The 13,992-nt window shown below is 44.0% G+C and overlaps 1 protein-coding gene and 1 pseudogene across 4 annotated transcripts in view; one reads left to right on the plus strand and one right to left on the minus strand.

Annotated features, from left to right (window-relative positions):
- Positions 1-13,992, minus strand: part of ZNF609 (zinc finger protein 609) — a 242,975-nt gene that overhangs the window by 6,815 nt on the left and 222,168 nt on the right. For all 4 annotated transcript variants that reach the window (XM_084967309.1, XM_003121465.5, XM_084967317.1 and 1 more), the window contains 3 exons: positions 6,127-6,214; positions 2,526-4,866; positions 1,119-1,485 (listed from right to left, as the gene is read on the minus strand). In XM_084967309.1, coding sequence (XP_084823435.1) covers positions 1,119-1,485; positions 2,526-4,866; positions 6,127-6,214 — 2,796 coding nt within the window. The remainder of the gene's footprint in view (positions 1-1,118; positions 1,486-2,525; positions 4,867-6,126; positions 6,215-13,992) is intronic.
- Positions 7,092-7,478, plus strand: LOC102168143 (small ribosomal subunit protein eS27-like pseudogene; annotated as a pseudogene).

Below are 13,992 nucleotides of genomic sequence, written 5' to 3' on the forward strand. Positions count from 1 at the left end.
ACAGATGCGGCTCAGATCTGGCATTGCTATGGCTGTGGTATAGGTCGCCAGGTGCAGCTCCGATTCGACCCCTAGCCTGGGAACTTGCATATGCCACGGGTGTGGCCCTAAAAAGAGAAAACAAACAAAAAGAAGATTCCAATACTTACTTTACAGGGTGATAGAGTTAAATAATGTACATAAATCCCCTAGTCCATGCCTGGCCCATAGCTGGTACTCATCAAATGGAATTAATTACTGTCTTTATATAGGAATGGGGTAACAAGAGAAAGTAATACTACAGGATGAGACAATTTCTTATCTCCGTGTGTAAAGCTTACATGTCCTATTTAGAAGTTGCCTTATAATGTCAATATTAAGACTGTTTCAGCTGCTCTCCTGTGAAAGAAGGGCTCTTGCATCCCACATGGCTCTTTAGGCAAGAGAGATCAGTGAGTAGAGGTGAATAAGAATTTTCTTCTAACAAGTTACAAAACACTTAAATTCCTACTTGGTGTCCCTCTCCCCAGGAATTCATGGATGCCCGTATAAAGAGTTTATCTTTCCCCAACTGAACCTCTTCTAGCTGGACTTGCCCCCAATTTGTCTTCAAACTGCTCTTCCCCTCACCAACTGCCTCCTGACCTTATAGCTAAACACGATCTTGTAAATTAATATATGCACTGTCCTCATTTGAATTTTATTTGTTCCAGGTGTCTCTCTTGCTGCAATTAAGTTGTAAGGTCCTTAAGGGGATTGGACTAGTCTTCCCTATTTCTTTTGTATTCCCTACAGTGCTTATTAGCACATTGCAAAATATGTATTTAAGAAATCCCAGCTGAGGGAAGATGGCACTGGTAGAAAGGACATTTTGCCTTTATTTATCCATGAAAATTGACTGTACAGTCAACCCTGTAGCTGGTGCAAGGGAGGGAGAAGTTTTCCCTTAGACTGTAATGAGGGGCTCATTCAAGGGACTCCAGGTTAGTGGGACCACGTCACAGAGCGTCACATTCAAAGAAGGGCTGTCATCTACCTGAGCCTCAAACCTTAGAGCTGAGTAAGAAAACTATGGATTCTAAATCTGTTCCATTTCCCTTCCTAATTAATGGAACAGCAGCTGAAAACAGGTGCCATACCTGGGTAGTTCTGCATCATCACAGCAGGCATGCCTCGGTAGCTGGGGTGGTTGGGGTCGTAGGACTGGCCGTAGGAGTAGCCGTGCATGTAGGGGATGTAGGACTGGTGCTGGGTGAGGGGGGAGGACACAGGCACGTGGACACTTGGTCGGGGCTCCTTGCTCCCGAGACGGGACTCCTCAGATGTGGGCAGCTTGCAGTCACTACTTGTGCTTTCCTTCCCATCCTCCTTGGGAACAGAGTCCTTACTCCGACTCCTTTCTTCCTTCAATTTGCGGTCCCGCTCCTCTTTCCACCGCTCATCCTCTGACTTGATGTCCGAGTACTTGGCAGGATAAACATATGTCCACATCCGGGGTTCTGCTTCCTACAACAATCACAGAAAGGGCTTGGAGTGTTGCACAGTTGAGAGAGATTTCAAGCCCACGGTCCCAGGAGAAACACCAAAGCAGATGATACTAGACACCTGGGGCACAGCAGGCTCTCGGGCTCTAATGAACTTCATTTACAAGCAACTCTGGTCCCTCCTGGTTAAATGTCTGCCTCCCCTCCACCCACCACCCACCCACCCACAAAAGGAAGTAAGATGTGGGGACAGAAAGGGGAAATCCACCAGTGGGTCTTCTCTAGGAGAGAACCAGCATTCTGGGGAAATAACTCCTTGACTAGAAGAAGCCGCTCTCTTTCCAAGGGTATTTAGGTTGTTTCACTTCTTGAGAACAAGCTTAGGGGTAGAGCTATAGGTGCTGCCCAGCTCAGAGGAGGCTGGTCTGTGGCACAAAGAAGGAAAGGGAGACTTTCTAAGTCTCATGCACGAAGCAAAACCTAAGACCAAGTTCTAATTCTAACTCTGCCTATAAAATCTTTTTGAGAGTAACTCAGTCTGACTAGAGTAGCCTACTCTAAATAATTGAGTAGTCACCATTAACTCATTCCATAGGAACAAAACAGTGCACGAAATACTGGACTAGGCATCACTAGCTACCTAGGTCTAGTTCTGGCTCTGCTTGTGGTATCTCAAATAACTTCAGACAAATCAAGCTAACTTATCTGGGCTCTTGTCAAATGGGAAAAACACCTTTTACTGGTATAAACAGTGCTTTTTAAAAAAAAACATTAAGGAGTTCCTGATGTGGCACAGCGGATTAAGGATCCATCATTGCTGCAGCTGTGATGTAGATTGCAGCTGTGGCTCAGATTTGACCCTGGCCTGGGAACTTCATGGGTGCGGACCAAAAAGCCCCCCAAAACAAAAACATTAAAATGATTTACAAAGGTAAAGATTCCCTAAAATTATAGAGCTCTCCTACTAATCTGTATGTTGTTGATTCCCCTACATAAGCACAATCTTGATTTGTGGGGAAGAGAGAAAGGCAAACAGTATTTCCTTCCAAAACAGTTAGTTACCTGTCGGTACCAGAGTATTGGGTCCACCTCTGCCTGTCGGCCACACTCAGGACCTGCCTTGGCCTCAGAGGCCTCCTTGCCTAGGTGGCTGGCCTCACTCAGCTTCACTTTAAGTCCTTCTGGGGCCTGGCTGGGGAGTTTGGAAGAGTCGTCTAGCTTGGGAATAATGACTGATTTGGCAGGGTCAGCCCCTGGCTCCTTGGCCTTGCCGGGTCCTGACTTCACCAGGTCTGTCAGGCTGGGGGCCTTGGTGAGAGTTGGGGGGATCGACGGCTTTTGCTTCCATTCTTCCTTGAGAGCTGCCTCCCGCTCTTTAAGGCCCATTTCTGCCTTCTTGTCCAGTCCCCGCTGCTGCTGCTCCAAGCTCTGCCGTTTCTGCTGCTCTTCATACTGTTGCCGGTAAGCTGTGTTCGTGCTCAGCAGATGGGTGTGGTAGCTCTGGTCGCTGTAGCCGTAGGGGGGCACGTAGGCATACTGGTTGTAGTACAGGGACTGCATGTACATGTTGGGACGTTGCTGGATGACGGAGGGTTGCTGACTGGAACTGCTCAGCTCTGGTTTCTTTTCCTCACAGGCGTCGTTCTTCACTTTCCCCTCCATGCTCTCGGGCTCCTCATCCTTTTTTGCCTTCAGGGCCTGGCTCTCCACTCCAGCCTGGCTGCTGGGGTTCAGAGCCCCTGGGCTGGATTGTGCATAATTTGGAGAATAGTAACTCTCAAAGCCTTGGTAATATGGTGAGTCTTTGCTCTGCGGCTGGGGAGGGAAAAGAGTTTTCTTAGCTCCTTCCTTAACCAGTTGTTCAGGGTCCTTTGATTTGACACTGTCCACTTTGCCCTCCCCATCCTCCCCAGCATCAGAGATGTCGGAGTAAGCGGGGCTATTGGTTTTGACTGAGCTGGCTTCGGCTCCATTCTGGGTCACTACATGTAAGGGAGTCATGGGCTGGGTGGGGGTAGTGCTGTCTAAGCGGCTGCTGCCTCCAATTGATGGGCTGGGAGCATTGTCCGTGAAGCTATAGATCTTGTCAGCTTCGGCCTTGATGCTAGCCAGGCGGCTCTGGTGGGGGTCTGAGGAGCCATTTAGAAGCCCCTCCATCTTCACCCCATCTCCTGATGATTCCCTGAATGGGCTTTTGCCTTCTTCTGCTCGACATACCTTCCCGGGGGTCAGGGGACTTTCAAGTTCCTTTGAAGACTCCTTCTTTTTTTTGTCTTTCTTTTTCTTGTCCTTGGCCGGAGTCAAGGCAGGGTTGACTGTGAAAGGTTCTCCCATCACAGTGGGCTTGGGCTGAATGGGCTTGAGTTGGGGGCTGTTGGGCATGGCCTGGACCACCGTGGTGGTCAAGCCTGAGGAGGAGCCTGGGCTTGCTGCTGTGAAGGTGGCCGTCTGGAAGGTATAAATTTGCTGTGGGGGGATGGCAGGGGCAATGGGCCGGGCTGACTTTAAACTTTTGGAAGGAATCTTTTCGGGTTTCAAACTAGAGGGTTTTTTACACTTTTCTTTTTCCATACACTTCCTTTCCAAAGAATCAAAGGCATCATTGCTTGTTTCATCCATTACTGAGGGTCCATCATCAGAACCATCATTGGATAAGGCCCCGAGATCTGTGTCCCCGTCCCCACTCAACTTTTTCTTACAGAGGCCTTTTGTGCTGAATTTGCTGGAAGGAGAAGGGCTGTGAGGCTCTACGAGCCGAACTTTGGGGGTAGCTGAGCGGGCAGGGGACAAGGAACCTTTTTGTGAGACAGATGCACCATTGCAGCTCCCGAGGTCTGTGTGGAGGGTGGGCTCCTCTCCATACTCACTGTCCCCATCTGCTTCAGGTTTGCTGTCATCATCTGTATGGGCATGAGCTTGGTGGTACTTAAGTCCATTGATGTGCTTGTACTTTTTGTTGCAGTTTGGGTGGGGACAGTCAATCAGGACTGGAGAGGGACAATTTCTGTCCAGAACAGTGGGTTCCACCTTGGTCCCAGGTGGGGGGCCAGTGGCTGAGCCCATGGAATTCGTGCGCACACGCTTGCTCCCTTTGGAGTCCTCCGAGCTAGAATTCAGTTCCATGTCTGAAAGGGGCTTGTTTTTCCGCTTATTAGCTGAGGAAGGGCTGGCCTTGACATCCTCAGAGGTGCTACTAGCAGGTGGGCGATGTTCTGAAGAATTCTGGCTGCCCCGTCGGCCTTTGCTATTGGCTCCTGCACGGGTTTTGCTGCTACTACTGGTCCCTTTGTTGTCAGAGGCTGCAGCTGTCTCGTTGACAGGTGTGTTACTGTTGGGACGCATGCGTTTGCCTCTACCCCGACCATTGCGCATTTCCAAGTCACTGGTGGGAGAGTCACAGAACCTTGGCAAAGAACAAACACAACAGGATATTATTAAGAACACAAGATCTCTTCAAGCCAGTTCATCTGTAGCTTTCAGAAGAACTGGCCAGATGGTAACTCTCATTTTCACTGAATAGGATTTGTTAAAGGAACTTTGGAAAGCATGGTAACTACATTAACTGGTGAGCTCCTAGGATGTTATCTGCATGCTACCTATAAATTATTCCCAAAGATTTCCTCTAACCCTGGCAAACTGGAAATTAATATTAGGAATAAGCTATATCAGTCTTAGGGCCAAATGCAACTTGAAAAGGTCCTTGCAAAACCCAGAGCTGTCTAGTGGGGTTTATAAAACTGAAAATGTTCTTAAGTTTAAATTTCTAAGAGATAGCTACTATCAAAAAACATCACCAGAGTTCCCGTTGTGGCTCAGTGGTAACGAAACCAGCTAGTATCCGCAAGGGATGCAGGTGCGATCCCTGGTCTGGCTCAGTAGGTTAAGGATCTGGCTTGCTGCAAGCTGAGGCATAGGTCACAGATGCAGCTCGGATCCCAAGTTCAAGTGGCTATGATATAAGCAGGCAGCTGCAGCTCCAGTTCGACCCCTAGCTTGGGAACTTTCGTGTGCCACAGATGCAGTCCTAAAAAAAGCAGAGACAAAAACAAAACATCACCAATGAATGCTTGTTCACCCACAGTCGGATTCTGGCCTTGGTCTCAATGTGAGTATAGGCAGAAGCCAGAATTCAGTAATTCCAAACGAAGGCTTAGATAGGATCTTCTCACCATTGCTACTCAACCCATTAATACCTAATTCATTTATTCTTCTTGAATGCCAGATGAATATAATGCCTTCCCTTGTCTCTATACCATAACGTCCTTTAAAAGCTGGGTATCTTTTATTTATTTATTTATTTATGTCTTTTTGCCTTTTCTAGGGCCACTCTCACGGCACACGGAGGTTCCCAGTCTTATCAGAGCTGTAGCCGCCGGCCTTTACCACAGCCACAGCCACAGCCACAGCAATGTGGGATCTGAGCTGCGTCTGTGACCTACACCACAGTTCACGGCAATGCCAGATCCTTAACCCACGGAGGCCAGGGATCAAACCTGCAACCTCATGGTTCCTAGTCAGATTCATTAACCACTGAGCCATGACGGAAACTCCCAAAGCTGGATATCTTTTAAAGACTGTCCAACTCTAGCAGGATAAAGGTATAAGGGATTACTGATTAGGGTGGTTCAGACTAACATAAACTAAAAAGCTGCAGAGTGCTTACCTGGGGGGTGCCCAGTCATGCCGTGTGCAGTCCAGAAGTGTACCTACATAAGTCTTGTTCCTCCATGTTACATTCACCACCAACATCCCTGGAAGACAAGAAAACTCAGATATACACAAGAGAAATGCTGTTGGCCACTGAGAAGAGTGTTTTCTGGGTGAGGAGCATTCTGGCTCCGGTAGGAGGGCTTAGGGGGTGCTTTGGTTCCCAGTGCACTTAACAGGATCAGGCTGGAACAGTTCCTTGGGACATTTCCTGAAACAGTTGCTAGGGCCCCTTACGATGGGCAATAGTTGCAAAGATTCTATGGTCCAGTTAATGCACGTTTTCTTTTTCTTTTTTTTTTCTTTCTTGGCCATCCTGCAGCATATGGAGTTCCTGGGCCAAGGATCAGATACAAGCAGTAGCTGTGACCTAAGTTGTAGCTGCAGCAAAGCTGGATACTTAATCCGCTATGCCAGGCAGGGGATTAAACCTGTGTGCCAGTGCTCCCAAGGTGCCGCTGATCCCAATGTGCCACAGTGGGAACTCTTAGGCACATTTTCTTAACTTTTTAAGGGTCCCACGTGTGGCATGTGGCTATTTCTGGGCTAGGGGTTGAATGAGAGCTGCAGCTGCCTACCTATGCCACAGCCAAAGCAACACTGGATCCAAGCTGCTTCTGCAACCTACAGCACAGCTTTCGGCAACACTGGATCCTTAATCCACTGAGCGAGGCCAGGGATTGAACCTGCATCCTCATAGATGCTAGTCAGGTTCTTACACTGAGCCACAATGGGAACTCTGGCATATTCTTAACTTAAAAAAAGAACTGTTCAGTATTTCAAACACACTAAAAAAAGTACAAAGGATAACAACAAAAATACACGTACCCAGCTTAATGGGTTTATAAGATTTTGTGCTATACATCCATTACATTTCTTTTTTAAAGAATAAAACAGCTTTCCAGTGGTGACACTCTCCCTATGGGAACATACCCCTTGCAAAAGATCTTCATCCCTCCCCAGCAGAGGAAAGAGGAAACAACAAGAAGTGCCTGGTACAGAGCCCCAATTCCTATTTCATGGAAGTGAAATGCCCAGGATGCTATAAAATCACCACCATCTTTAGCCATACACAAGTGGTTTTATGTGCTGGCTGCTCTACTGTCCTTTACCAGCCTACAGGAGGAAAGGCAAGGCTTACAGAGGCTGCTCCTTCTGATGGAAGCAGCACTAAAAGCACCCTGAATCCAGATGAACAGGAAACCATCCCGTTAAAGACATTTTGGTTTAAAAAAAAAAAAAAAAAGAATAAAACATCATAGCTGAAATGCATTATTTACTGTATTTTCAAACTTTCCATTGATAAAATCCCGCTGGGTGTGTAACTTATCTTTCTCACTTAACATTATAAATTTGAGATTTATCTATACTGACATAAAAAGCTTAACCCATTTATTTCAACTATGCTCACATATGTCACTGCATGATTTGACCCCAATTTATACATACTGTTGAGAGAAATTTAGATGGTTTTGCACATTTTCATTTTTAAATGACATCACAATGAACATTCCTGACATGTTCATTTTATTTAAAGATGCTTCTGAATAGATAATATAGTCACACTCCAAAATGTAAAAGGTAGCAAAAAACCTCAAACAAACCCCAACATAAAATTAAGTATCCCGGAGTTCCCATCGCGGCTCATCGGAAGCAAATCTGACTAGCATCTATGAGGACGCAGGTTCCACTCCTGGCCTCATTCAGTGGGTCAAGGATCCGGCATTTTGGTATAGGTCACAGATGTGGCTTAGATCTGGCATTGCTGTGGCTGTGGTGCAGGCTGGCAGTTACAGCTCTGATTTGACCCCTAGCCTGGGAACCTCCCTATGCCTTGGGTGTGGCCCTAAAAAGCAAAAAATAAAAATTAAAAATGAAATTAAGTATCCCCCCTGTCACTCTTCTTCAGCCTTTTAGGTCCCCCACTCAGAAACATCCATGGATATCCATGTATTCCTCCAGAGATATTTTACACATTTACAAGCAAATACGTTTATACACTCTTCCTCAAAGGGTAACAATATATACCAATGTTCTGCACATTTCCCATGTAACCATGTATTTTGGATCATTCCTGTATGAGTACACACGAACTACTTCATTCTTTTCAATGATTGCATCTGAATGATTTCAAACCATACCATCATTTATTTATGCAGTCCCCTATTAATGGACATTCAGGTTGCTTTACTCTTCTGCTATTAAAAATAACACTGAATGAATAACCTTGTACAAATGTTTTAACTTACATACATGAATGTGTCTGTAAGATAAATTCCTGGGGAGTTCCCGTCATGGCACAGTGGTTAACGAATCCGACTAGGAACCATGAGGTTGCGGGTTCCATCCCTGCCCTTGCTCAGTGGGTTAAGGATCCAGCATTGCTGTGAGCTGTGGTGTAGGTCGCAGACGCAGCTCGGATCCCGTGTTGCTGTGGCTCTGGTGTAGGCTGGTGGCTATAGCTCCCATTCAACCCCTAGCCTGGGAACCTCCATATGCCGTAAGAGCAGCCCAAGAAATGGCAAAAAGACAAAAAAAAAAAAAAAAAAAAAAAAAAGATAAATTCCTATAAGTAAAATTGCTAGTCACAGAGCATCTGTATTTGGATTTTTCATAAATACTGCCAAACTGCCCTCAAGGAGGATGTACTGACTTACACACCCACCAGTAATGCATGAGAACACCTGCAGTGCTTTATGTAGTTTTAATGTCATGTTTCTTATTTTGAGTTTGTATATCATTTCACTACAAGATACCATTATGAGACATTTGTATTTCTTTTCAAGTGAACTATCTGTTCATATCCTTTGCTCATTTTCCTACTGTATTATAGTCTTTTTCTTTCTCGTGACTCCTGTGTTTTTTTTGGCTACACCCACGGCATATGTAAATTCCTGGGCCAGGGATCGAATCCAAGTCACAGTTGTGACCTATGCCACAGTCACGAAAACTCTGGCTCCTTAACCCACTGCATCACAGTGGGAACTCCAAAGATTTTACATTTTTAGTGGCAGGAAAAAATGAAAAGGAGATAGTATTTTATGACATGTAAAATTATATGAAATTCAAATATTGCTTCAGAAATAAAGTTTTAGGAGTTTGCATCATGGCTCAATGGTTATGAACCCGACTAGTATCCATGAGGATGTGGGTTCAATCCCTGGCCTTGCTCAGTGGGTTAAGGATTCAGTGTTGCCGTGAGCTGTGGTGTAGGTCCCAGACGTGGCTCGGATCTGACGTTGCTGCGGCTATGGCATAGGACAGCAGCTGTAGCTCCGATTGGACCCCTAGCCTGGGAACTTACATATGCCGCAGGAGCGGCCCTAGAGAAGGCAAAAAGACAAAAAACAAAACAAAACAAAAAGAAAACCTTTATAGTTATAATTTATATACAACCAAATTAATGCATTTTAAAATACATATAGTTTGACGAATGTGATTAATATATATAGTTGTATAATCACCACAAGCAAGTTATAGAACATTTCCATTATTCAAAAAGTACTCAGCCCCTGTGCAGTCAATCTTATTTCACCATCTCCAACCCCAGACAATGACTAAACTGGTTTATGCCTCTATAGCTTTGCTTTCTCTAGAATTTCATATACTTTTACTTTTTTGCCTTTTAGGGCCGCACCTGCAACATACGGAGGTTCCCAGGATAGGGGTCTAATGGGAGCTACAGTTGCCGGCCTACACCACAGCCACAGCTATAGCAATGCCAGATCCAAGCTGCATCTGTGATCTACACCACAGCTCACGTCAACGCCGGATCCTAAACCCACTGAGCAAGGCCAGAGATCGAACCTGCAACTTCATGGTTCCTAGTGGGATTGTTTCTGCTGCACCACGACGAGAACTTCAAGAATTTCCTATACATTGAGTCAGACAGCATGTAGCCTATATCTAGCTTCTTTCACTTAGCATAATACTTCCGTGATTCACCATGTAGTTGCATGTATCAGTAGTTCATTTCTTTTTGTTCAATTAACTTTTTCTATTTATGAACTCTATTTTCAGTACCTAGTTACCAAGAACTCATCTCTCAGGTACCATTCTCTGGTCTCATATCTGGAGGCCAGCAGGCCTTCAGTTCCAGCCTCACTCAGTGACTTACATCTCTTCTATTTTGGGTTCATGGAGATGGTTATTTTGTTTTTGAGCCCAAAGATGTTCTTTTATTTCTATTTCATATATTTTACTTCTGGCTTTGTGTTCAGAACAGAAGGAATATGTCAAAAGTTTGAATATGGTAGTGACCTATATGGGAAAAGAATCTGAAAAGGAATGGATGTATATGTATATATTACTGATTCATGTTGCTGTACACCTGAAACTAACATAACACTGTAAGTCAACTCTACTCCAATAAAATTTTATTTAAAAAAGTTTTAATACACTAGTTCATCTTGATTTGAAGTTCCCAGGCATATTTTCTATGTAATTTATCTAGAGAATAAGTCTGGAGACTCTAGAATTAGTCTTTTGTTTTCTTTAGTCATATACTAATAAAATGCTGTTTGATTAAGCACTCCCAGGGCCTCTCTGTAATAACTCACCTATATTCATTGTCTTCTCTGATGCAGAATGCTGTCTAAAGATCACTGAACTTGGAGTCAGAAAACCTTAGTCCACATCCTTGCTCTGTATTAGTATAACCTTGGACATGTCACTTAACCACTATGAATCTCATATTTTTAATTAATACTAGAGGAAGGAAACAGAAATAATTAAATTAGATGATTTAACCCAAGCAGGCTTTCAGTAAATCAGTTCAAAGGGAGTAGTTAGACAAAACCACAGGGTATCAGGACTTGAGCCCTGAACTCTTGGGCCTGGCCTTAAACAGGACCCAATTTAGCCCCTCTTCCCCTTGAAATCAGATTTTAGGATGCTCTATCATAAGACCAGATCAGACAAAGGAGCTGGGGGGCGGGGGGAGGGAGAGGATTATCTTAGAAAGCCTCAATCTAATGAAATTAAAGCAAGAAAGAACTTTAGTTTAGTCAAATGGATTTTTTTTTTTAAGTTTATGGAGGCGTAGTTGATTTAAAATGTGTTAGATTCAGGTATACGACATGGTGATCATATATATTATATATATATAATCTTTTTTCAGATTCTCTTCCATTATAGGTTTTTATAAGATATTGAATATATATTAATTCCCTGTGCTATACAGTAGGTCCTTGTTGGTTATCTATTTTATATATATAGTGTGTCAATGTTAATCCCAAACTCCTAATTTACCCCTCCCTCCCCCTTTCCCCTTCAGTGACCATGTTTGTTTTCTATGTCTGGGAGTCTCTCTGTTTTATAAATAAGTTCATGTGTTTTTTTGTTTGTTTTTTTGCTGCAACTGCAGCATTTGGAAGTTCCTGGGCCAGCAATCGAACCTGTGTCACAGCAGTGACCTAAACCACAGCAGTGACAATGCTGGATCCTTAACTGCTAGGCCACCAGGGAACTCTAGCGCTCATATCTTTAAGGCATTACACAGCAATCTCTTAATGGATTCTTATTCTTTTTATACAATTTCCTTAAAATGTCCCTTTATCTTCACCTTAGATAAAAAATACATAAAGGATTACAGGTGGGCATCCAGAAGGAAAAAGGATAGGATTCCTATCCCGTTTTAGGGCCCTGGCATTTTAAGGGAAATGGCAAACCTACTAATAAAGCAACTGGGCTAGGAGTTCCCATCATGGCTCAGTGGTTCCTAGTCGAATCTGACTAGGAACCATGAGGTTGAGGGTTCAATCCCTGGCCTTGCTCAGTGGGTTAAGGATCTGGCGTTGCCGTGAGCTGTGGTATAGGTTGCAGACACAGCTAGGATCCCGCGTGGCTGTGGTTGTGGCATAGGCCAGCGGCTACAGTTCGGATTAGACCCCTAGCCTGGGAACCTCCATATGCAGAGGAAACAGCCCTAGAAAAGGCAAAAAAACAATAAAAACAACAACAAAAACAAAACAACAAAAAAGAAAGTAACTGGGCTAAATTCTCTCTGGCTATTAACAGAGTTAATTCAAATGGATGTCTCCTCCCAGTGATGGGCTGCACTGATCACTGCATAACCAATTTGAATATGAACACAGTAAGACTCAGAGGTAGGCACCTTATTAACAAGGGCAGATAAGCACAGCTCTAGATATAGAGAGCAGATATACAATCAGAAGAGGAATATCATTCCTACTTTTGAAACAGCTGGGTAGGAACACATGTTTATAAATCTGTCTCCTTCTTCTGGTATAATCTGCAAACCTTAGCAATAATGAATGAGCTGAAAAGACAAGTCAGACAGAGTGCTGGAAATGGGAGAGGGGAAGAGGAGAAATTCTAATAATGGAATAACAAAATGGAGGCTTGTTTAAATGTCAAAGCAAACAGTTGTCTGAAGTGTAACTTTCTTCCTACAAGGTTCTGAGTTGAAACAGCTGGGAGAAAGCGAGGCCAGGAAGGAAAAAGCAGAAAATAACACTTAACAGACCTAGTTTCTCTAGTAGGGGCTAGCTTTAGGGCAGCACGTAGGCTGAAGAGAAAGAAAAAAACAAAACAAAACAAAACTGGTTTTCATTTTTAAAAACTTCCTATTTTGAATAAGTATTCACAAAATAAGGAAAGGCTTGGCATGTTTGAAGTTAATAATAATGCTTTATTAGCATTAAAAGTACTAGTCAAAGTAGTGCTTAGTGTTTCTCTAGGTGGTTATTTTCATACTTAGGAAGAGCCTCACAGACATCATCTCATTAAACATAATTAAGTTTCAGAGTGCTGAGTATCCCCCCACCTTTTCTCTGGCTGCACCCACAGGATGCAGGTGTTCCCAGGCCAGGGATCAAACCTGAGCCACAGCAGTGACAACACAAGATTCTCAACCCACCAAGCCACCAGGAAACTCTTGAGTATTCTCCCTTCTTGAAGGTGATCAACACTGGAGCAACATAAAGGGGAAATGACTTAGGTATGAGGCAGTAGTCAAGTTCTCCCAGGTCTCAGGAAGAGTGCAATATTGTCAGGACAAAACGCAATCCCAAAGCAGCACTACTTGGTTTCAGAGGACAATTCAAAACATTTTTGTGGTCAAGACTGATCTAAGCACAATAGTGGAAAGAGTAAAATTTACCTCCAGAGCCCTCACTTCTACCATTTCTACATACTTTTACCAGTTAGTACATACTTTCTCTCAGGGATCAGGTTAAGCTGACCACTCTCCGTGAAACAACTTCCTCCCAGCCTGTGACGGAACCTGTGCCAAAGCAGCAACTTGAGCCACAGCAGTGATGACACCAGATCCTTAATCCACTGAGCCACTCAAGAAACCTGATTTTCTTCTTCTTCTGGTCCCTCTTCTTAGCACCTTCTGCTGTTCCTTCATCTCTAACTAATGATTCAAACTTCTAGCTCCAGCACCAGCCTGTCTCCTGAATTCCAAATTCATTTTTCTAGTTGCAAATCTGATATTTCCATTTGACGTCTCAACAATTATCTCAAGCTTACTAAGACCCAAACTGAGCTCTTGATATCCACCTGCTCCTTAACCACTCCCCTGCCCCCTGCTCCCAATAACAACTTGTTGTGAGTTTTCCCTATTTCAGGTAATGGCATTTCCATCCTTCCATGTATTCAGGTCAAAAACCTTGGGAGTTCTACTTGATTCCTCTCTTATTCTCACGACCCACATCAGACAGCTGGCAAAGCGTGTTGGTTCAACCTTCAAAATACATCCAGGATTTTGACATATCTCACTATCTCCACTTCTCTGGCTCCAAGCACTCCTTGAATTATTGCAACAGCCATCCTTATCCCTCTCAGACCTATTTTT

Source organism: Sus scrofa, chromosome 1 (assembly GCF_054392235.1).
Source record: "Sus scrofa isolate SSC_HxYL_T2T_F1_AM1 chromosome 1, Sscrofa_HxYL_maternal_Yorkshire_Landrace_v2.0, whole genome shotgun sequence".
Taxonomy (NCBI): Eukaryota; Metazoa; Chordata; class Mammalia; order Artiodactyla; family Suidae; genus Sus; species Sus scrofa.